The following is a 25,600-nucleotide window of genomic DNA, read 5'->3' as shown; positions in this document are numbered from 1 at the left end:
ACTTAATGCGGGATATATATATATATTTCGTCGTTCGAAAAAATAGATACGCTAGCGAAGTATAAGGCGATTGAGTGGATGGAGAAGCGTGCTGTTGTTGTTTATCCTGCAGATGACTACTGCAGACTGTATCAGTACTGTACATGTTGAATTGAGCAGACTTCATTTTACCTTGAGTTTTCTCACTGCTAATCCAGAGGCACAGGACTTAATAGCTATGGCCGCATGATTAGGCCAAATAAACAAAATAGTAATATTGTGATAATTTTGCACATTTGGAGGTATATATACCTATTGCAAAGTTTTTACACTGTAGACAGGCATTCCTAAAGGGGGAACACTTGTGCGTGTCTCTTCATGATTGAACTGTAGTGCAAGGTGTCAAACGTTCATTGCATATACCAAGAGGGATAACAGACCATGCATACACCAATACAAAACTCATGCCATAGGTAATCCTTCTTCACACTAATGCACACTTCCTATTTGCCTGGAAGGCTTCTGATACCATACCACACACACACACACACACACACACACACACACACACACACACACACACACACACAAAGAAATCTTGCTTGTCAAAACCACTGTTTTGTGGCAGGTTGCTGTACATTCAAGTTGATGGACCTTGTTTTTTTGAGATGCTTATGCAGATTTGGGAATAAAAAGAAGTCTGGTCAAGCAGTTTGAAAAGATGCTCTTGAATGGTAGCCTAAGCTACACAAGACTTTTGAACCGGTGTGTTGTCGTGTTTCTTGTCACCAAGCCTTTTTATTTCTTTTATTTCTTTTTTTCCCCCAATGAGGGTCTCACAATTTTTGGAGAATGTTGGAATAATATTCTATTTTCCGGGTAATCAATCAGCGGGATCCACCTGCTGCAGTATTCCATTGGCTGTGGCATTGCGCTGCTGAGCTTGAGGTTGCGGGTTCAATCCTGGCTGTGGCGGCCTCATTGCGATGGAGGCAGAATCCAAAAATGCTCGTGTACCATGCATTGGGGGCACATAGAAACACATGTGGTAAAAATTAATCTGGAGTTTCCCACTATGGCGTGCCTCGTAATCAATATTGTGATTTTGGCATGTAAAGCCCATAAATAATTTTAAGTTTTAATCAGCAGGATCTCCTTTGCGTCCTAGAAAATGGTTACCATTGCTTTTCTTCCTGTGTTCTTGGGTCTTAAACTTTTGTGAAGTTGGGGACCTCGAATGCCTCAACAGCATAGACTGTTTCTTTGTTTTTGCGTCCCGCTGGTAAAGCCACGTCTCATCCTCAATTGCAAGGCAGGAGAGATGTTCTAGTTGCTCTCATAGAGGCTCAAAATCCCTCTTTATGAATGCAAGCATAGTGTCGGTCTTGCATAGAGACCGACACTATGGCACCCTCGTGGCACCCATTGTGCTGAGACCTTTGACATGTAAAAAAATGTTATGAATGATTGTGTATGCACTGCCATGCGAAATGTTTTAATTCCATGGAAATTTTGGACACCTTCATTCGACGATTCTTCATTATAAGGCTCTCGGCTCGGGCTGAGTGATACAAATCAGTTGAAGTGGTGGGTTGTCTTTTACATCCACACAGCTGCATCTAAACTCGTTGGACCAAAGAGCTACTATAGTGTACAAAGGACATTCACTGCCATACATTTTCACCATTCTGCTGTGAATTTCCTTAGGTAAACTTCATTCTTTGTACAGAAGCCTTGTCACGCCCTGGTACTCAAGCTTGACATCATGGGAGAACGCCACATTTAACTAGCTGATGTAGAACAATGGCAAAACTGGAAGTCTTGATAGTATGACAATGTTTGATTGGATTGATGAGCTGGCTAATGGATATAGAGACCTTTTGGTTAAATTGCAGAACTTTTTGATTGCCCCCTCGTAGCTTGGTAGATTGTGGAAACAAAGTGGTTACCATAAATTTAAGGCATAGCCCCAACATTTCTGAATGCAGCAGTTTTGTGGATTAATATACAAAATTTAGTTTATTTATTTATAAAAATGACAGCAGGGTTCTATTGTCTTGCAGCAGTAAGTGATTTACCACCTTTGAATTAGAGATGGGTCGCTCATGAGCGAGCCAGATCTTGTGAGCGGCTCTTCTTAAAGAGCAAGTGAGCCGTGGTTCAGTAAAAATGAGCGGCGGTTCTTTTGGAGAAAGGGAGCCGGTTTTCTCGCGTTCAGAGAGCCGTGCCGATGCGTTCCGTAAGGGCCGGGTCTTCTGCTGGGTGCGACTTCCACGCCATCTATTAGCGGTACGAGAAAGCAACTGCCCTCCCGCCCTTCCTCGCTAGAGTTGCCTTCACCCCCTCGCCTTCGGCTGAAGAACGAAAGAACCGCCGCTCACTTACTGAACCACGGCTCCCTCGCTCTTCAAAAGAGCGAGGGAGCCGTGGCGCTCAGGAGCGAGCCGGATCTTTTGAAGAGCGAGTGAGCCGTGGTTAAGTAAGTGAGCAGCGGTTCTTTCGGAGTGAGGAAGCCAGTTCTCTCTCCTTGAATGAGCCGTGTCGAACCGTTCCGTCAGAGCTGGGTCTTCTGCTGGGTTTAGGGGCTTCGATTTCTGACCGACGAATGGTGGCTGGTGGGGGCAGACTCGCGCTACTGGTACTCGCTTGCAGTGTGTGGTTTGCGCAGCAGTCCCTTCGGTTTTTTGTGCGTCCTATGGTGTGGCACCTGATGCCACCGAGGGGAGAAGTAAAGTAGCCTTAATTGGCAAAGGATGGTACCGTTCGTTGCCTGCTGCTGTTCGAACTATGTCTCACGACTCTCACCGATCGCACATCGTGCGCTGGTCCAATAACACTTCGAAGATGGTCTTCCGTGTCTTTAAAGACAACAGGTGAATGTACAGTATACGCCCTGGTCTTCATTTGTACTAATTAGTGTAGTCATGAAAATGTCGCCCATGACATCCACTTCAGTGCATTTTCTGAGCGTGTATTATTAGCACGTCATTAAAACGAGGCTAATGATCTGTTGTGTTGTAATAGAACTCCATTTCTTTTTTTTTTTCTTCTTTGTCCTGGAGCATGATGGCATGATCGCCAGTATCGCGCGTGCGCTCAAAAGAAAAAAAAAAACAAAAGGTACGTGCGGTAGTCTTGTGGATATTTCGTATGATTTTTCTATTTTACTTCAAGAAATGATTTCTACATTAATTTTGCATGGCGTTACAGCTTACTCATATTATAGTGAACGTACGTGTGTAAATAAATGAATAAAGTTGAGACATAATGTACAATCATTTTGTGTTCTTATTTTGACAAAAGTTGATTTTAATGTACCATAAAAACAGACAAGCTGTAATGACGAAGTTACATATTTTTTTTTTTTCTGAAAAAAGTACGTCGCATTCTGCCTGTTACAGTGTCATAAGCATTTTATCCCCAATATCAGAAAAGAAAGTTTCATTACAACTAAAAATTCATGCTTTTAATATATGTAAAAATATTCTCTAAACATAGCGAAAGCACCAATAACACGGTTATTAAATTATGCATATATCATTTTTTTCAAAGCCAGATAACTATAGAATATGCCAGTAGCGCACCCAGGATCTCTGCCTGGGGGGGGGGTTGACAGTTTGCCTTAGTTTGCCAATACCATCTAAACAGCACTAATTTCAATTTCTTCATGGGAAATTGTCAAACAATGCGTTTTTTGCGCAAATTTGCGAGTGTGCAGACGATTGCGCGTCTTACGTCTTAGTTGCAGTACTCAAGAAAGGGGGAGTTAACTCGGCCTCAGGGGGGGGGGGGGTTACAACCCCCGAAACCCCCCCCCGTCGGTGCGCCACTGGAATATGCATAACACAGGTTAGACGTTTAAGTGAACCGGTGAGCCGTTCAAATGAACCGGTTCATTTCAGTGAGCTGAGCCGTTCCGAGCCGCTCACTGAAGTGAGCCGTTTTGCCCATCCCTACTTTGAATGCTAGTAAACAAAGTTTTGTGTCTGTAATAATAGGAGTCCTGTGCCTCTCAATAGTAGATTACTGAATGTGTGTAGTTTAGTGTATCATCGTAAATAATGGGTTAACGGAACCTGTATATGTGAGCCGGGCATGCCACTAATACAGCTTGTATTCATTGCTCTTCACCTAAATGACTAGTGAACATTGCCTGGATCCACCCTGTAGCTGAGCAGTTATCAAGGGACCTGGCTTTAATATATCTGTAGTCTTGCCAGGATCTTATGTTCTGCTCAAGGGTTTTGGCATATGTTACCAGAACTTTATGTGATTAGTGTTGTACCATTTCCGCACTTGCTGTACTTGCCACACTAGCAAAATTTCTTCTCAACGTGTTGGGGGCTGTCAGTGACAGTGGAAAATCCTCCACTATTGCTGCATGCACAGATATCTGAATGGCACAAGGTGTTGTCAGCACTTATCAGGAGAAAATAGAAAACAGGTTTCAGCAAATGGTGACACCACCAAATAGCCATTCAGATTACTTATGCCATGTGACACATGTGTAGTGTAAATTCAAGTAAGCATTTATGTCTAAAAAAGAAAAATATGAAAATTGTCAGCTCTAGATATGCGAGTGCTAAAATGTTGTTGTAGCTGAAAGTTGCAACATAGGTGAAGGTTCTGGGGCCTAACAACATCTTTACTTTTGCAGTACTGCACAGCAAAAATGTATCACAACAATACATATACCATAAATATTAATCACAAGCTCCTAGGAAGGAAATGGCACCCACTGAGTTTATCAAAACATTGGGCTCTCTTCTGTGCCTTACTTCAGTAGCATTGTTTTGTGCCTATTGGTTGGAAAATTTGTGGCAGCATCTTGCATATGGTGCAGGAAGCATGAAGGAGGAAAAGAAAGAGAGAGAGAGAAAAAAAAGCTGGGTTCAACTTCTCCGATCATACTGACAATACCAAAAAAGTTCAGTCTGGAACCGACTGTCAAAGTTTCAGTATTAGGGAGTTTTAGATCTTGTGTACCCAAACGACTTTGGGCACCCAAAGGGGCCTTTGTGCAACTAAAGTGCCATGACCTGCTTGCATTCTTTGCACCCCTTTTGCTTTCTTCTATACCTTTTTCTTTTGCGTCCTTTTGTAAACCTGGCCGTTCGTGTCCGCAAACTTTGGGTGTGTAAAATCTAAAACTCCCTATTAGATAGGTAGTTTATGGGTCCCTGGTGCATCTAATGTTTAAATTTTTGCTGATGCTACCAAAACATTAACAGCACTATCTTGCACTATTATCAACTAGTTTAACAAACATTGCTAATTACTACTTAATTGAAACAACTGCTGGGTCTGCTGTAGCACGGTTTTATGTGCTTGCAAATTGTCTTTGTCCACGGTGTGCTAATAGGAATAGGAACACTGAATTTGCGTTCAAAGCTCGTAATTTTCCTTGTGTACGCTCGTGATACAAAAAAGTTGCATGAAGGTGAACAACACAACAAATAGCAGTGAGTGAAGGTCTGACTTGCATGATTTCAAGAATTACTGTTTTGAGACAGATGAAGTGCTCCCTTTCATATTGGTGGAGCGTGTACATTATGAACCTCTGCAACTCCATTCAGCACTTGGGAAACTAGAGACGACGTCGGCCAGTAAGGAATGCCAACGCCTGCTGGAGTGTGTTCATGAGTGCATTGTCATCTGGGCTATGATCGTGTAACGGTTTGGAAAGCGATCTGTATGCTTGCACTGGCATGATTGGTCAGAATCGTGCTTTCATCAGCAAAAGTGTCAGTCTCACCAATCACGAGAGAGTAAGCAAACGGTTTGCTTTCCGAACCGTTATAAGATCACACCCCCGGTTCTCACCTGAACAGTTTTTTTCATGATACACAGATAATTGCATTATTGCCAGTGTTAAGTTGGCATAAGCAAGAAGTGTGTACTAATGAACAGGAATACCTTTCATTACGATGACCTACCTATAAATGTTAGGATTTGAGAAAATCTGCTTATTTCAGTATTATGCTACATCTATTACTATTTTGCTACATTGCCTCATAATGAAATCATAGTTTTGGCATGTAAAACCCCAGAATTCAATTCAATTCAATTTTGCTACTACGGCAATGCACCCAGTTAGGCTTAGGCATGCTCCAAGTCAAGCTGCAATGCATAAAAGTAGGGCTGTTTTAATAGATAATCGAAGCGAATATGAATATTCGGGGAAAATGTCTTTCGAATATAGAATCGAGTACCAAATATTTTCACTTTCTAAACAATGCAATATAAAGGCTCTGTTGCGTCTCTTTAGCAACAAAAGCCTTATTTTCATTATTTGAGACAAGTAATGCCGTTATCTGCTTGGATTTAAGCACAATCGAGAAGCTCGTAAATAAGAAACAAAGAAAGGGGCATTGTATCTGGTACACCATGACAGTAACAATAATGAAACATACTAACAGCCCGTCAGCATATGCATGCTGTAGTGTAACGCTCCTTCAAGGAGATAAATTAGCCATATAATAGACTGCTTTTCCTAAATCGAGACAGAAAATTCGTAGACAGCCCTGTGCGACGCATGGTTATTTAACATGCTTATTTAATATTTAATATTGTGCATAAGTAATTTACTCCATGGAACTGATTTGGTCACGCAACAACCCCAGCTATGATGCAGCAGAATTGTTCAGAAGTATCTCAACCTGCATCAGTCCTTCACCCTATAGACTACAAAAACTGTTGTTGTCCCTTAGTATTTGAACAGAATGAATATTCAACAACTCTAAATATTTAATTCAAGAACTGAATACAAATTGAATAGCAGGGACTATTTGATTTGTATTCGAAATTTGTAATATTCACGCACCCCTACTAAAAAGGGTTGGCTTTTTGTGGGCAAGGCGAAAATCTGTTCTTTCATTTTGTTTGTTGTGAATGCAGTGCACAGCCCAGGATTGACAGCATATTCATGTTGAAAAGAGCAGGAACGGCACTAACATTTTTTCTTACAGTATTGGCATTGTGACCATTTGCCAGTTCTTGCTTTAATGAGAGTGCTTTGTGGTTTTTAGAGAAGAGAAGCAGCCCACCCCTTCAAGGTGGGCTGCTTCTGTGCCAGTTTGGGCCGGTTACAAGAATGAAACAAGGGACTACTTTTCTGGCTTTCTTTTTTGATATGCTATATGAAAAACTGTAGGGCTTACTTAGGCTTACTTGTTGCCTTAGCAACACAGTGAAATGTATCCATATCATTTCATACAATATGCAATGGTCACAGAGTTGCACAATAAGTGCTTTGATGATAGTACTATGCTCGGGTGTGGCAGAATGCAGCTTGTGCTGTGTCATGCTGCCTAGTTTTTGCTGTGCAGGAGAGAACTGCTGGGATGGACTATAGTATGGGGCTCTTGTGGTAACTTGATTTGACATTTTCTTTCGTTAGGCTGTCAGCAGGCACACCAATTCTGCCATTGAAATTTAAAATGTTGTGTGAAACACCAGACTGTCCTATGCCATTTAAACTTAGCGAAATACTTCCTGAACATTGTATTTAAATTTTACAGTGTGCCTTATTATTAGGGATGTGGTTTTGCCATGTGTACATGACAAGCAAACTTTATTTATTGCTTTACTTTTGCGGGACAACTTTAAGTTGTAAAATACGCAACCCACCCAAGACACTTGCAGAGTTGAATCTTGTGAAAGCCATGTTGATGGAAAAGCTGCTGCAACAGCGCACGAGCAGTATAACTTCGGCGTGGCTTCCCTCTCGCGTGATCCTCATGCTGTGCCCTTGGACAACGCCGATGCCTTGCAAGAGCGCATCATGCTTGTTGTTTGGGAAGAGCTCCAAAAGCTCCAGGTAACTCCAGCATTGGTAATGCAACTCTCTCTAGCTAAGGTCACTTGTGAGGAAATCTGGCCGGCTGTCTGAGTACCAGAATGTTTTGAAACATGACTGCACGAGGTTTGGCAGGACTAATGTGGAAGCTATGCGAAGTTCGTTGTTTCTGCATTTCTACGGTGTGCTGAACTGGCAACTTGAGGCCTTAGGGCACTCCACTCATGGTTGAAGCACGACCATGCAAGAGTGATGTCAGGTTCACTGCAGACCAGAGGCCCTTGTGTTTTCACTGCAGTGAGACCTGTCACCGCTACAGCGCATGTCCTTACCGCCGAGCGGGGCTCCATGGCTTTTCCCCTATTGTGCCCTGTCCGCACAATGGCAAACACTCGCTGCAGATTGAAGCCTACCTCACAGGCACCAGGACCTCGTTTACTCCCTGATTCTGTGAACTTCGGTCACCGTCACTCTCCCAAAACAGGTTGTCCAACAGGTCTGCCAAAAACTACTGTACAAAGAAAGCTGTTGGCATAGCATGGTTACTGCACTATAATTTTCTTTTTTTTTTCCCACTGAGGTAAAGGTATTTAGGTTAAGAAAAAGTTACTATGCCACAAACTATGTTCCAAAAAAATAAAAAGGAATACAAGAAATGACACAAAGAAATTCAAAGAGATCAGTGACTGCTCATGGGGGTGACAAACAAACCAGAGTTTTCCAGTCACCTGCTCCTGGTATTCACTGATAAGTCCTCTATGCTGCTACTTAAAGGGCTGCACATCCTGCTTTGGTGTTTAATATGTTATTGTCGTTGCTGATTTTCTTTAGACAGCTTGTGATACTGCATTTTCAAAGTGGATTAATTTTGGTCAAGAAAAAAGAAAATGTTTGCATTCATGTGCAAAGACTTTTTTTACTCTTTCATTTGGAAGAGGTGAGTAATGCTTAGAGTGTAAGGTTCTTCATAATTGAGAAATGCAGTATGCACATTACCAACCTGTCCTGGCTACGTATTGGCAACAATTTTCATGTGGCCATTGTTGTTTTGCGCAGGAAGTCTTACAAAAATGGGCATGCCTGATCATAATTTTTCCTTTGCAGATATTTTTCTATTAAGTGCCTTTTCATTTAAGACAGCTTTTTCTGCTTGGCAATATATTTACATGACAGTCTGTTTAAATGAATTATTGTGGATTTTATAAAGCAATTGAATGCTTCCAGTGTAGCATGCTACTTTTGTCTAGTGAGAAAAACTTGTGTCATTCTTGCCTGCTGGCCTTAATTTTTCTTCACAAAAATGGGTTTTTGAAAGCATCAGTACAAATAGTGCACGATTAACTTAGTGAGGTAATGTGGGTTTAAAGGAAATTTGTGCCATAATGTATTTACAACTGTGTTTTTGATGAAACTTGTTTTGTTGAATTTTTTAAATGGCAGCTAACACTGCTGGTCGATGTTAGGTTTGTTTGTTGATGTCACTCCTCATATAAATAGTGAATCCCTGTCTAAACCAAGGACATTGACAGTGGTTAGTTTTTGTTGAGAACTATAAGGCTGTCATGAACATGAGGCTGGCATTGTACTCCTCTCTATATGAGGCCTGGGGTCTCCGCTTTCTTTCGCAGACACTGCATTGATGAGTATTTTATATTATTTCGCTTTCCTGGATTAGATACTTTCCTTAAAGGGACAATGAAGAAATATATTAGGTCAATTTGAATTGTTAGGTTACACTTCCAGAGCATCGAAAAGGTCAGTTTACTGTGTTAACATTCTTGGTTAAAAAATGTAGAAACGAAAGAGACACCTTGACGTGCCCATACTATTTTCCTATAACCTCATGTACTACAGCATCTGCTTGACTAATTAGTAGTTTATCAGTGAATAATGTTTTCTTTATATTCTAAAGGAACCAAGGGCTCAGCACAATAAAGTTTAAGAACTTTTTCTCTAATCATGCAAAAATACCTTAAAATCTGTGATGTCACATTGACATAATGGCCCCACGGTGTGGGCACAAAATTTGAAATGGGAATCTCTTGCGTCATTTTCTTTGAAAACAATTTTTCTGTTAAATAAGTTGTAAATAGAGTCATGCAAGGCTATTTCACCAATGTAAGCTGATTTATTCTTGCCCCCCCCCCCCCCCCCCCCCCCCCTTAATGTCTCTAAAAAAAATCCTCTGGGATGAAGGCACAGCAATATTGCAAGTCACATAAGCCAGCAGCCCTCCTTTGGCATTGTCATGTTGTGTTCAGAGACCTACCAGGATGCCCTCCGGTTGTGGTTATCAGTGTAAAAGCCAGCATTTATTTAGAAATCACAGCTGGTTGTAAGATTGTTGATTGACATTTAGCTTCTCAAAGCAACAGCTGGATTATGTGGGGTACTGTAATGGAGGGCATCAAATTAATTTTGACTTCTTAGGACTTTAATGCACAAGTGCTTTTGCATTCTGCCCTGATACGAATGTGGCTACTGCAGCTGGAAATGTTGACATTGTGCTCAGGAGCCGAATGGTATGGCTGCTGAGCCACTTTAATGGGTTGCCAGTGGTGTAGAAAATGTTTTCTGTCTGTGCAGCATGAAGTGCTGGCAGCCTCGGAAAAGGCAGTGCTGCGTCTGGAAGACTTTGTGGGCTGCATCACGGATGAAGTGGAGTGGAGCCACGGCCTGCTGGCAGGCCCACCATCTGAGGGCACATCATCCCCAGGCGTGGTGGTTTTGTCATATCCGCGCTACTGCCGTTACCGAGCACTGCTCAAGCGCCTTGAAGGCCACTGGCCCCCTGAGGGCAGCCTTGCCCTGCTCCTTGGAGCTGACCAGTTGCTGCCACGGGGTGGTGGTGCCTGCCGCCTGCTCTTCTGCCGTGACACCTTCGATCACGAGGCACTCGCACACAATGACCTCATCTGTGATCATTTGGGTGGGTGCAATATTTATAAGATAATGCAGCCTAAATGTTTAAGTGTCCATACGCAATCGAATTTGTCAGGTCATGCTAACTATGACAGCCATACACTGTTTTATCAATATTGACAACTTGGTTACTATGCAGCAGCATCCAAGTAGTGGATTATTTTCATTCAGGAAAACATAACTTTCTTTATGTAAATTGACAGACTAGACGTGCATTAAAAGCTGGAGGCACCAATCAGCTAAGCAAAGAAAGAATAATGTTTGTGAAAGTTAAAACTGCTGTTTGATGTTTATTAGTGTCACAACTGTCCACGTACAATAGAATAAAGATGTCTGGGACCCAACAGTATTGTCAAAAGGCTCAACAAAACATTCCATGGAGTATATGCATAAAATGGCAGCATGCAAACAGTGTAGCAGTATCGACACAAATAAACAAAATAAAAGCACATAAAAATAAAAATTAGAATAAATTTTTTAGAACCAGAGTAAGCACTAAAGTGAATGGCTAAACAAGCTGTAGTACTTAAAGGTTAACTAAGACTTAGAGATTGACTCCAACCAAATAAGGAAATTTACTAGCCTGACGTTTCGGAACCAATTTGGCTCCTTCTTCAGGGGGTATTCTTCGGAGGTGGCGGTGTGCCGCTTTTAAAAGGTCTGTCGTAACAAAGGAGAGGAACAGGTGCCCTGCCAAGTGTCTCCGCACCTTACGCTCTCCCCCCCTTTCTCTCCTTTGTTACGACAGACCTTTTAAAAGCGGCACACCGCCACCTCCGAAGAAGACCCCCTGAAGAAGGAGCCGAATTGGTTCCGAAACGTCGGGCTAGTAAATTTCCTTATTTGGTTGGAGTCAATCTCTAAGTCTTAATCAATTTTCCTAACCAGACAGGTAATTCTGTCGAAATGTTTAGCTTAAAGGTAAACTGCAACAAAATTCTGGGCCCCGTAAAAAGCCTAGTTTCAGATATTGTAAACTTAGAGTAACCTCTGTGCAAAATTTTATGCTTGAAATACGAGTGGACACATCATGAAAGGCTCACAAAAGTAGACGTTTTTATACCGAAAATGAAAAAATTGCTGCCAGTTACTGCTCACCGGAATAACGTAAGATTTGGAATGTGTGGCTCCTCGCATGACCTCTAAGGTGGGACGTCGCCCGTCGCTGCCCGCAGCATGCTTGAAGACTTAAGTAATATTTAAGTATAGCCGTTTTCAAATAGAAGGACGGTTTCTTCGGCAACATGTCGTGAGCGGTGGTACCACGACCATGGGGTGGTGGGTGACGTGAGGTGATTAGTCACTAATTTGCAAAAAATCCAATAATTAACTTATAAAATTTTTAAATTTCAGTGGGCTCATGGTAATCGTGAAATTGAAGTCAGCTCTCTAGACAAGCTTTATTAACTTCTAGGTCTAAAAAAATGGTGTATTCGCGAACTGGCACGACGAAATTCAACTATCCGATTGCTCGAAACTAAAACTGGGAGGCTGCAGCGTGCATGTAGCCGTGCCCCTCGAGATGGTGTTCTGCTTACGTCACCCAGTAATGGGCAGCCAGGGCGCTGCAACGGCGAGAAGCATGGAGCCGCAATATGCTGGCTGTCCGCCACTGGGTGACATAAGCAGAACGTAGTCTAGAGGTGCGTGGCTGCGCTTGTGCTGCAGCCTTTTATCTTTGATTTCGTGTGCTCTGATAGCTGAATTTCATAGTGCCAACGCTCCTCATGTAATCACATTTTTCCATATCCAAAATTTTATATGGTCTGCATGGAAAGTTCACTTCAATTTCCTGATTACAATACGCCTGCTGAAATTAGAAGTATAAAAGTTAATTGTTGGATTTTTGTTAATAAGTGACTAATTACCTCTTATCACCCATCGCCACCGCTCGTGCAATGTCTCCGAAGAAACCGTCCTTTTATTTCAAAACAGTTGTTTTTAAATATTACTTAGTTTAGTATAATCACCCCGGTATAAACCATATGGGCCCCTCAACTCTCAATTCTAATCATAAACTGAGAATACTTGGACAACCGTGTCATGGCCGCTGTAATGGTGGTGTACCACTAATGTTATACCGAGGTAAATTTTTTTTTTTTATAGGTTGTGGTGCAATGAATTGAAAGTGTTATTACTTTCTTTATCTTTAGTCTGCTTGGAAAGACCATGTTGAAGAAATTGTTACGTGGCTAAGGACGGTGGCCTTTAGCAGGTTTGACTAAGTTGGAAGAATTGTTACAGGTTCCGCATGCTGTGTTCCTTAGGCCTGTTATTATGTAGGGTATTCCTCGTGCACTTGTAGGCCAAAAAAAAAAAAAAGAAAGGCGTGTCAACCAAAGTCAATGCGAAAGAAGGCAAGGTCGACATACATGGTGAATGTATTTATACTTACTGAAAGTGGGGTGGAAGGGGCATTAAATATGATGCAATGTTGCATAATTGCATGATGTTTTGGGCTCTATTTTTATTATTTTCTTCATTCCATTGTGAGACTTCAATTTTTTTCCGGACCCTCTATTTCTTTCATTCATGTCGAGCTTTTTTTAATATTTTATTACGCGCATGTACATCAACATTGTCTTCTTTCATGTTGACTTTGGTTGTCATGTCTTTCTTTTCTTTTTTACCAAGAGGCCTGGCGGCGGGCCCATCCAGAAGATACCACAGTTCATGGTTCCATCTGGTTAATTTTCGACTATGTTGGGGCTAATTACGCCTGTACCATTAATTTTACTGCTCTATGACTAATTCTTGCTTGTCTGGTGAAGACCTACATTTTGATATCTTTTGCGACTCGCGATGATGCTCTAGAGACACGAAAGGGCTGTTTTTTGACCAAGAGGCCAGATAGACACCCAGATCCCATGTACGCCAAACCTGTGTGAAGTTGTCAAAGAAGACATTGTTTTCAAAAAAAAGAAAGAAAGAATGGATGACCGCATGTGAGTCATATGCATAGCATCATACTCTGCGCTTGTATTTGATGAAAAAGTGTTACTGAATTCATTTGGTAATTGGTAGTGTGGCAAATATCATAGATTATTTTGGCTGGTGCAGCATGTTTTGACTCTACCTAAGTACTTGTTTAAGAGATTCTAGTTCTTTGAATCATTTTCAGCTATGGAGTACCTGATCTAAAAAATAGGCTTTTCTTTTTTTTACTCCGGATAATAGAGCCCTGTTTCAAGTGCCGGAGTACTTATGATACTTTTCTTGAAGTGAGATCTTTCTTCAGATTCTTATACGTAGTAATATAACGTCTTCTGATTGTAGCACGAGTTCGCTTTCCCATGGATCTCTTGGTTCACCGTACTTAAACATTACTGTGCATATAATCACGGAATGGAAGTGTGTGATGAATAGACAAAAGAACAGTCAGTGTCGTGTAGGTAAAAAAAAAAAAAGAAACGGTAGAAAGAATGCGGTGGCATTGTGGTGTTTTTTTTTTCTAGATTTCAAACAATTAGACGTGAATAAAACATAGGTCTTACATTATTATTACGTTTTATTCATATTTTGGAGATAAAGATGTCATGCTTTGGTTTAATGACATGGACCGTGAGTGATCCAGAAGTGTTCTCTCTTGTGGTCATGAAAAATAGTTGATTATGAGAGCAGCTAAGAAGTAATCCGGAGTGTTCTGAAATGTACTACCATGTTCAGTATGAGTTGCAACACATGAGCCTTGGCTGGATTGCTCTCCAGGTCAAGCTGGTGGCTCTAACGTACAAAGTGTTAGATAAAAAGATGGGGAGTTTACCGTTTTATCAGTGCAAGTCACCCCCACACTTTCCGTCATTGTTGCTCGGACGCTGTGTCTGTACCAACCCACCAAGGAGTAGCAGCACACCATAAAGAAGTGCACTGCATTAAGCATGGGAAGTCACTCCTGTGTGGGCAAGTGTACTGATCGCTTCATGATTTGGTGCACTGTAACCGATGAAAGACAACAGAAAGCATCAGTGGTTGATGAGCATTACTGGAACGGAAATTTTTCTTGAGCACTTCACACAGTTAGCACTACTAGCTCAACCTGGAGAGCGCTGTGGCCACGGCTTGCATGTTACAGCTCATATCAAATGTTGTAGTACACCGTTAAATTTACAAATGCAATTATGTGTTGGGCAGCTGCAGTTTGATGACTTCTGTGAATCCAGAAATAATGAGTATATTTTTCCATGCTAATTTTATTCTTTTTAGGCTGCTAACTGGTTTTAGATGCTGTTGAGTGTACAAAATATCTAACCATTATTATTTTGTGTGCCCATTCAGTAAAAACTTTGTGTCAAGCACATACGTGCATGCTACCAGGCTTCGTGCATGGTAACAAGTTTGCTTCAGGTGTGCTTGGCAGTTTAATTCAGCTGCCTTGAATAAGGCATGTACTTGGGGATTTTGACGTTGTGGTTGTGAAGACATTTCATTGTATGTTTCTCATGGCCAAGTGCACGCGCAAGTAGTATCAAAGTACTGTGGAATTGAATTGAACTCTGCACCTGCTGGTAGACATTTGCTCAAGAGCCACGGTTGAGCTCATGCTTGAGGATAAAGATTAAACAAATTCACACAAGGAGAGCGCTTCTTTTATTTGCAGATAATGTTCAAGCTGGCCAGCTAGCTTAGGAAAACATTGCTGAGGTATTCCTTGAGAAGAACACACTAGGTAAAGAGTGGCCTCTGGCTTAATGGTTGTGGATACAGACAGCCTTAGTGACTGCTGTGGTGAGCAGAAATTTCCCCGTGCACCAGTACATGCTGGCTGCGTAGGACAAAAGGGGGAGGGGCAAGGTTTGGTGTATTTCACGTTGCTTGCTATTTGGTGCTTCCTTTGCCCGGCCCAGAAGACGACCTTTGCCCTGTTGAGGCTGCTGGCTGAGAGTGCTTCACCATGTTGATGACTGCCTCAGAATACGGAGACTTTTTCAAAATGCAAATTCCATTGGACATTCCCATAATATTGATTTAAACTTTAAATACAGAAATGTTGAACATTTCTTACAAGTTATTAGGCATACAATATTTTTTAAATATTCAGGTGGTTCATTATCCACCATACTCCCTGATGCGCAGAGTAATGCACCATCATATATACGAAACAAGCTGTGCAGAGGTGCTGCATTCTTTTCTACCTTCTTGCAGTTTCACCATCTTGTGTTTCAGTCCTCTCCCCCCCCCCCCCCTTCCCCCCCATTTTTTAAACGTGTATGCTCGTTTCAGTGAGGATGTATGACAGTCTATTCAAGCAGGACTGTTAGCACACAAATGTGGGCACAAGCTGTGGGTATGATTGCCGGGAAAGAGAGTCGTACAGCAAGGAGAAAGCTAGTTACTATTGCGCTGTCATTGAAGTGAGTTCTTGACTTCATAACAATATACTTTCAATTATGCTTGCATACTGTTGGTTGTTTCAGACGGAATGATACCACTCAAGACGATAATGATTGAAATGGGCATGCCGTGTTTAAATACTTGCTGCTGGGAACTTTTCTATTTAAATGCAATTGGTTGCTCTAAATTTGGAAATCAATTTTATGTAGTTTCCTCTTAATTGTCACACTCTGGACAAAGAAATAATTTCTGTGAACTAGTGAGAAACATATGGCTAAAAGTGTGTTACTCATAGCCTCTAAAAATTTAAGCTGATTCTTGCTTTCAGTAACTGGAAATATGAGCAGTGAGTGCACATCATTTCACCTCCCATCACCTCACTAGTGCTGTGAGCAGCCTGGAAAATGGCAGCAGAATTGATTGTCCTGCATACAGTCGAACATTGTTATAACGTAGTCATATCCAACATGACAATACCTTCGTTATGCTGAATATTCATTATGAGCATATATATATATATATTTGTTACAGTCTGGTATTGGCTAGAAAACATATTATCTACTTTGTTATATTCAAGAATTTATTGTATCAATGTTTGGCTGTATTTTGATGTTTTGGTTATCTAAAATAAAAACAAAATTGCTTGCCATACTTTGTCTAGTGGAAAACTAACTATGGCCCATTTTGTGGTAATTATTGTGCTGCCAGTGCACAACAGTTGTCACATCCCCCACCTTAAAAAATGAAGAAAAAGAAAAGGAGAGAGTAACAATGTGCCGTCTCCTCATTGTAACATTATGTGAAGCTGGTGCATATTTCCCAGTTTACAATACTCCGCATTTTGTTTTTATGTGTCTTCTGTAGTTGGAAAGTCTAGTATGGCAAGAGAGGCGTCTTGGTGCAGCCACTTCCACAAAAGTGTAGAACCTGTTCAACATTCTTATACGAGGTGGATAAAACCTGTGACATTGCCTTGCAGCTCCAGTGGAGAGGGGCCGTCAACGAAAGCGCATCCGCAAGGCTAACTCTGGATCCGAATCCTCTGAAGAAGGAAGCTCGGAGGTGACAGCTGCTCCCAGTACACCATCAAAACCTTCAGTGCATCATGGCAAAACAGCCCAAGAGAAAACTGCAGATGTCAAGTTAGAGAAAGTGAAGTCAGAAAAGATGTCACTGGACAGCATCCCAGAAGACAAGCCTCCTAAAGAAAAAACTGCGCAGGACAAAGTGCCTCATGACAGAATGCCTCAGGGTAGGACGTCACAAGACTTGTTGCCTGACACAGTGTCACAAGAGAGGAAGCCACATGACAAAATACTTCTGGACAAAACACGAAATGGTGCCGACGAGTTTCTACGGCGCCTCTTTCAGTTCATGAAGGAACGCAACACCCCCATTCAACGTGTGCCTCATCTTGGGTTCAAACAGAGTAAGCCCTCTTTGGTAGTCCTTTTCGCGCCTTCTTTACTTTCTCTCGGTATAAAATGCATTGTGAAAAAAAGCCCTGGATTACAGTTCTTTGCTGGTTATTTAAGAATCATATCACGTACTAACGTGTAATAATGCCATAATAGCATTTTCAACACTTTATTTATCAATTAAAATAATAAACACCTCACCAGGTGGACGTGCAATGTTTTGCATGTGTTGTTTACGTTCTCGAGGCTGCACGCACGCTAAAGGAGCAGAGGATTGTTTGGTGGATGTGTTCACTTTCTGTCGCTTACTTTTTCTTACTGGCAGCCACAGAATGGGGAAGTTTAGAGTGCAAAGACGCCCAAAATGAAAGTTTACCGGTAATCAGTACAAGGCGACGGACCTGGTGACATGCTGCAAATACATGTAATACTGCAAAGCAAGCTAGAAAAAAAAGAGAAAGTCGAGGTGCCACACGAGCAAAATCAAACAAGAGAAAGACCCAATGCGGAACTGGCTACAAATATAGGGGATTTAGCTTTCCTGCTCATCTTATGTAAGCGCTATGCTTTGAAATCTTTTTGTTGATTTTCTCAGAACCCATCTTTTTGCGATTTCTTCAAACGCGAACATTCATAACTTTTTCCCTAATAAAGATTTTTTTGTGAAACTTGGCACAATTTTTTCTCACATTATTGGGTGCGCAATGAACCTCAACAAGTAAAATCGTGCCACAAGTTTTGATATGAGTGCCTTTTACACGAAGGTACACCCAATGGAAGCACACATGTTTTTGGTTATTTCATCACTATGCTGCGAGAATTCATCTGATCTCAGTAATTTTGGTTCATTGCGCAGACCAAAGTCTCCCCTATACCGCCGCCAAAAATTTTGTTTTTTTATTGTGTTAATTAGAGTTATGACTTGGCGTGAGACCCACATTTAATTAAGTTTTTCAAATAATAAAAATAATTAAAAAATAATGCGTACTTTAAAAGGCTCACATGGGCCTAAAAAGTGTGCTTTATGATGTAGACCAATAATTTGTATTGTTTATCCTTTTTTAAACTTTTTTCCCAGCACTTGGCCTCATACCTTAAATTGTGTGCCGAGTATTCTTTTTCTTCTAGTTATGTATATTGTTCACATTTTACAGCACAACCAGTGGGAACATTTTCTGCCAGGGCGCGTTACATTCTTGTAACGTTTTCAGTTCTGTGTGCATTTTAAGATGTGCATTTCAGGAAAAGACTCGTGCTGCACGAAAGGTGTATCCGTCTTGATTATTTCTAGCATATTTTGTGCCTCGGTAATAACAAAATTATGTGCAGAGACAGTGTTATGATCATTGTTGTGCGCGCCTCCATGTGGCTTCAGGCTGTTAATTTATTGTGTGCCACTACCATGTTATGAACAAGACGAATAAGGGGAATAAGTCAGGGAAACCATAGGGGGAAATTCACTGTTCTTTTTAATGTAAATGTAAAATAAAGAAGAGGGAAGGACAAAAGTGGACGAAAAGAAAACTTGCCGCAGGTGGGAGTCGAACCCACAGCTTGTGCATTATGTGCATGATAGTCTTCCATAGAGCTACAGCGGTGGCTGTCCAACTGCACACTTTTTGGGTATTTGTGTATGTGTACGAGGTCTAGTTTACACAATATTAAAGAGAAGGTTTCTTTGCCTACTATCCTGGGTTCCACGTCCTTCATTGCTGTATCGTCAAATAAACCAGTTTATAGTGACCCTTTTCGCGGAGCAGTTTGCTCTAGAGGAATGAGATGGCGCTTTCGGCGGCGCGCCATACGTTGCCTCAGCGAATACGGACGAATACGAAACAATTACTGCTTCTGCCTTGCTACTGTGCGATCAGCTGTCGGAAATGCAAATGGGTGTTCACTAATGCAATTTGCCCGATTCATGCTGCAAAATGTGTAACGATAAACGGGAGACGTGTGCAGTAGTTCGCTGCAAAAATAGTGATTTGCGTAATTAAGAATGGAATCAACCTGAGTCGCCACTGCTACATAAGGATTGCCTGTGTTGCCGGCCCTTTGCGATGTACGGCTTTCCTGGAAGATAAAAAAAAAGATCATTTATACGCCAGCACTGCACAGCTAACCTCCAAGGAAAGGACTTCAACTCCGGAACGTCGTAACTTACGAGTGAGTACCGCTCGTTACAAAAGGAAGTATAATGCTACTTACTGACATAGTAAGTTTCTCGCACGTTATCTACACTCATCCACCCCTACTCGCACGCAAACTTACACCCACCCTATCACCAATGTATCAATAATAAGTGAATGGGCGCACACATGAATCAATGTGCCGAAGCGTGAGTGACGGCGACTGCACCCACAAGACACGAATGTTGGAAGCAGAACGTTTTGTGATGGTCCACAGGGTAAGCGAGGGACTAGCGATAATAAACGTCCTTGGTACATGCTACCGCAAAGTACAGAACATTCACATTCCGAGCTTTGTGCGCAGCAAGAACAAATCTATTGCAGCAGAGCACACCCGCGAGCGAAATTAGGCTGAAAATAAACAATCAGATAGTGGCCGCACCAAGGAACTTTACTGAGTCAGAAACATGACAAGCCGCTGCTTTAAAGTATTTGCCAAATAAAGAACGAAGAGCACACTGATCCCAATATAACTCATAAGCGGAAAGTGTGGACAGCTTGGAAAACATTTCTAGCCCCGCTATTAATACAAGCAGCGTATACGCTGCTCGCGCCAGTTTCGACAAGGCGTAATGATATCTGGAAGCACTTACATGTCCTCTAAAGCTGTGGCCAAAGCTTCGTGTCCTGCACACAGTCACCGTCTACGATATGCGTCGAAACAGGTTTGCTGCGCCGCACCGGCGTCACGCGCTTGCATTGTAGACACGGAGGCAACGGAGGCAGCTGAGGCAAGCAATGGACGCATCACCACGTGATCAAACATGGCAGCGCACACGGGAGTGCCGCGAAAAGGGTCAATAGCACTGTATGCTGACCAACAAATAGTGCCAGTGGGGTCACTCATGTTCTGCATAATAAAACTAAATTTTGCCATAAATTTTGTACATGTGATGTTGGCTTATAGGGATCTCTAACGCACACAGATCTCTTAATGGAAGAATGCATGATATTCAGCAGTATCTTTGATTTTTCTATGTATACGCTACTCTACTCTTCGACAACTGGGTATGTGCCACCTGATGCTCCAGCTTATCTTGGCTTATATATGTACGAGAATTTTGACCGAGAAAGTCATTCCAGTGAGCGTAATCTGTTCTGCGTAATAAAACAACTCATGACACAAAACGTATACATATAATGTAGGCTGATAGGTATCTCTAAAGAAATGTCTTGATGGGATAGCACATGATATTCAATGACTTTTTAATTTACCTAAATTTCTTATATTATGCTACCCCGTTCTTAATCCATTGTGTATATGTCACTGGGTATGTGCCCAATCTTGGCCAATCCTCCAGAATGGCTATGTGCCACTATAACGTAAGGGGTTCAGAATCCTTAAATGTATTTATATATGTGTCGTGCTTCTTTGTGCATACGACTTTCATCACCTTTCTTCCCTCAACAAACATCACACATTTTCTTAATTCTTCTGACATTGCTGCATCGACGTTAAACAGAATTGTATGCAACCGCTTCACATAGGTAGATTCCAGTGTGTACGTTGGATGTGCGTAATTTTTTATAGATTTATTTTTTTGAATGGCTGCCCACACTGAAATTGTATCACATGTAAAACTACATCACAATCAAAGTAGAATCAAGGGAAACCAAGGGGAGGGCTGGGTGGAGGGGCCTGTTATGTAGCTACCTAAATAAGCTGTATGTAATAGGATGTGCTCTCTATCGAAAAAAAGTTTCGACTACTCAACCATTCCTACCATTGGCCGGCTACATTCCTAAGAGAATGATTTAAACATGGAGAGTCTCTCTTGAACAGACTGTTAACCGAGCACAGATGCTGACCTAAGTACTGCACTACCCCACTCCAGGAAAACAGCATTTGTCGTGCATTCAAAATGGCCGATTCTACATTTAGATAATGTTTTCCCAGCCAAGATGGTAAATAAAAATACTCTGAGTCCCTGAAAAACATCATGAATTGAAATTATAGTGTACTTGAACAATATTTTATGACGAACAGAAAAGGAATGTGGCTTGTAAAACGCTTTCTTAAAACGTACACTACAGAAGTTCACAGGAATATTGAGGCTTCAAGTGATGAGCAGTAGTCGGAACAAGGAATGTTGCTGAAGCCAACATTTCAATAAAGTCCCCTTGTCGAAAAAAACAAGTTTGATCTTTAATTTGCCTTTCATATTTAGCCTATTACTGCGAATAGAAGTAAACTAGTGTTATGAAAGAATACTTCATCAGTTTAAACTGTTTCATTCTTTCTCTTTAGTGTCCCTTTAAGCAAGTAAACAGTCCCATTGCCTATAATCTATTTCCCATATTGATAAGTGTGAAAAGTTCACTGACTTTTTAGGATTTCATTTTTGAAAACAATTTTACCGTTTTTTTTTTTCATTCTTCAATCTTGTTGTATATCACACCTTTAAAAACTTTGGAAAGGATGGGCCACTCAGATATTCATGTAGTTTGTAAGTTAAATTTTTATAGACCGGATGTTTGTGTTATCTTGTATCACTGGAAAACATGTCTGTTACTAGGGTATAATTTTATGGTTGTAGAATTAGATGTCCTACCATTTCATGGGAAGTGCAGCTAACTATACATGCTCTACTACAGATTCTGGATATAAGCTTGCAAAATATGGGCTCACTGTTGCAAGAACTTGTAATTTAGTTTTTTATTTAGAAAGTACTGTACATGTTGCACAAATTTAATCTTCCAAATGCGGTTTTATATTGTCAAGAGTAAACCAAGCATCCGAGAATGGCGTATCATAGAATGCTAATATTCTATCGAGAAGCGTGTTCAGGCTATAAGCCTTTTTTTTTTCTTCTTCTCACTGTAGGTGTATATGTGCAAGATGCAGCACTGTTTATGGTTGCAAAGCCCCTCATAAATGCACAGACAATACTCTTTCCTATCTGTAATGTCTGCAAGCATACAAGCAGTTTGCAGACACTAGGTGTAATAACTTGCAGGAGCTTACTCTAGTGTGCCAGCTTAACCTGTAGTCGTTAAATTCTGAAACGTTAACACCATTTGTACGTCTGCTTTTCTAAGTGCTGTTGATGTTGTGGGTTCTGCTGGTATGTTTGAGCGACTATCACTGGCCTTTATTGGCAGCAAAATTACAGCCCACTCTCACTGCAGGTGTGTTGCTAAAATAATAATAATAATAAAAATAAAAGGTTCCTACGCACTGTTCAGGTTGATTTTGTAGCTTGTTCCTCTTTTACTGAAAAACATGCCTTCCAGTTGGTACTTGTGTCTCTCTTTGAAGCAGTTGCACATGGCTATCATGAAGCTGAGATTTCAGTGCTTTCTCGCAATGGCCTTGTAAATTGAATGTAACATTCCTGCAGATGACCTAAGGAGTACATAATGGCAATAAATCCACGTAAATTGTGCATTGTTGTTTTTACCATCGCTATGGAAGTTTGCCACTAAGTTTGGAACTTGTATGTGGTCCTAACTAATAATCTGAAAGAAGCCGCACAGTGGAAGCATATGCAGAAAGTTACCATGCACAACAACAGAAAAAACATTTTAATGACACCTTGGCATACTGTAAATTATTCTTTTGTTCGTTCAAAATTTATTATTTATTGCGAAGCCTGAAAAGCTTAGCAAAAAATGTCAATTAACACTTCTCTATGATGAGGTTTCTTTTTTCTTTTATATGCTTGAACTGCATTTCTTTTCTAAAATAATTGTTCTGTTTATAGAATGTCTAAAAAAATTGTGGGGTTTCAGCTGCACAGTGGACTATGAGGGACACCATAGCGGAGGCTCTGAATTGGCTGTGACCATCTGAGGTTCTTTAAGGTGCACTGAAATCTAAGTACACAGGCATATTTTCATTTTGGCAATATTGAAATGCGCCCACCATGGCGAGGAATCGAACCCGTGATGTCATGCTCAGCAGCAGAGTAGCATAGCCACTGAGTCACTGTGGCGGGTTTCATGGCACTTCTGATTTAGAATGCATATCTTTATTATGAGTGTGGATTGCTTATTTATGCTTTGCTAAGGGTTTACACCTTCCTTTTTTTTTGCACAGTTGACCTCTACCATTTCTACCAGTTTTCTCAGCGACTTGGTGGTTATGAAAAGGTATGTTACTTTTATTGAAGCTGAAGGTTTCAGTGGCTTCACTGCTCCTGGCAAAAATAAGGCTCCTTTGTGACTTGTTAGCCTGAAATCTTTGTTAAAAGTATGACATTAATTCTCAAGAAAGCTTTTATGGTTTTGTCTTCTGCAGCTGACGATTGCATCTTGCATGCCTGTCTTGTATCTGATACAGTTGCTGTTGCTTAATATAATGATGTCATGTAAAGGCTTTTTTGAGTAGCTAGAGACTATGTAGATATTGACAATGTGCCTATTTATGTGTTAATAGCTGTTGATGAACTTTGGCAGTGCTGGTGGAACCCACATTGCTTGAGATAAATATGTCTACACAAGCACTTCAGCCTGCTTTTTATTTGCATTGTGTTGATACTGTATTACTGTACAGACTGCTCATTCACAGATATTCCTTCTGAGAAGCGTTTTAGTTTTATTATTTGTAACACAGAGAATGTCTCTGCATACTTTTCACATTTAGACATAATATTTCCATGCATATAACATGAAATTCTAGTCCTCTGCAAAGCATGTGCAAAGTGGTGCAAACTATACCATCCTGTTGTGCATAATGTTCCAATGCTTGCAACATCAGTCTGTAGTTTCCCACAAAGTATGCACAAAGTGGCCTGCTGCATTGTCCTACCACTTGTGCATTCAGATGCATAACATGCTCCTGCTGTTCTGTCATTTCACTCACTTCACAGGAAGTGCGATGGTGCGGTGCTGTATGTACCCAAATATAACTCACTTTTTTCAGAGAAAATGCTTCCGAACATTTCCTGCGCATTACAATCGGATATGAAACCAAAACTGCATTCGCAGCCTTTACAACAGCTTAACATCATGGGCATCACAAGATGGCAACAGAGCATGTTGTTGTGCGTTCATTTTGTGCTCGACTGCGATCGAGAATTTTTCTTGGTCTATCACTTTTGCGAGATTTCGCATGACTTGGCACCGAATGCATCGGCTTATGCGGCCACCAGTGTTTCTGGTGCTGTGCCAAGCTCATTATTTGTGCACAGTGCCAGGAATGCTGTCGGCTGCATATTTGGACAAGTCTTATGCCGAGCCACGTAAGATCTCGCAAAATTGATACATAAGAGTACTTCTAAAAGTGATTGCTCGAGAATACCGCCCCTATGTGCTTGGTATTTGTGTCAATGAAGTGCAAATGGCAACAACATGCCGCTCTCATTATGAAAGCTCATTAAAAAAAAAATTCCTTTCTGTGAAGGTAAATTCTGCTCGTCTTGTTTTTTCCGATCACGAACGTGGGGGCACACTATATATATATGTAAATAAATAAATAAATAAATAAATAAATAAATAAATAAATAAATCGGAGGGCTGGATTTCCTGGCTGGAAAATGCTGGCTTGTGATTGCACGTGAACAATCTGTATTATGACCATCACCATTAGATGCAGGCTAGGAAAGAACATTATCATAAAACTTTCGCCACATGTAGCTGCTAGATACACTGTTTTTGTTGCAACAAATGTTTTGTTTGTGCATGTTGCATCGAAGAAACGTGTGCTCAAGCATACGTGTTTTTGCTCCACAAAAAAAAAAAAAAAAATTATTTTAAGTGGGAATTCACGGTCTTGTCAGTCTCTATTTGGATGTCTTCTGGACCTTTTCCCGTTGCATTGGGAGGTACGCGGCTAAAGGGAGCTGTAATGGTTGTGTTGTCCTGTACTCGCATTTGGTAGCTTTGGTGTTTATATTTATTCATTGCACACATTCGCAGCCTGTAAACTTGACTCTAGGCACAGCTTTCCACATTGCTTCTGTGGCTTTAATCTGGTGATCTTCATCTGCTTATTACTATAATACATTGTAATCAAGTGCTGCCTC

The 25,600-nt window shown here is 41.0% G+C and overlaps 1 protein-coding gene across 1 annotated transcript in view; it reads left to right on the top strand.

Annotated features, from left to right (window-relative positions):
* LOC119461368 (AT-rich interactive domain-containing protein 5B) overlaps window positions 1-25,600 on the top strand; it is a 45,574-nt gene that overhangs the window by 1,956 nt on the left and 18,018 nt on the right. Inside the window, exons 2-4 of the mRNA XM_037722658.2 lie at window positions 10,364-10,706; window positions 17,010-17,459; window positions 23,674-23,726. Coding sequence (XP_037578586.1) covers window positions 10,364-10,706; window positions 17,010-17,459; window positions 23,674-23,726 — 846 coding nt within the window. The remainder of the gene's footprint in view (window positions 1-10,363; window positions 10,707-17,009; window positions 17,460-23,673; window positions 23,727-25,600) is intronic.

The sequence above is a fragment of the Dermacentor silvarum genome, chromosome 1 (genome assembly GCF_013339745.2).
Source record: "Dermacentor silvarum isolate Dsil-2018 chromosome 1, BIME_Dsil_1.4, whole genome shotgun sequence".
NCBI lineage: Eukaryota > Metazoa > Arthropoda > Arachnida > Ixodida > Ixodidae > Dermacentor > Dermacentor silvarum.
The sequence above is the reverse complement of the archived record's forward strand: the minus strand, read 5'-3'. Positions and strand labels throughout refer to the sequence as shown.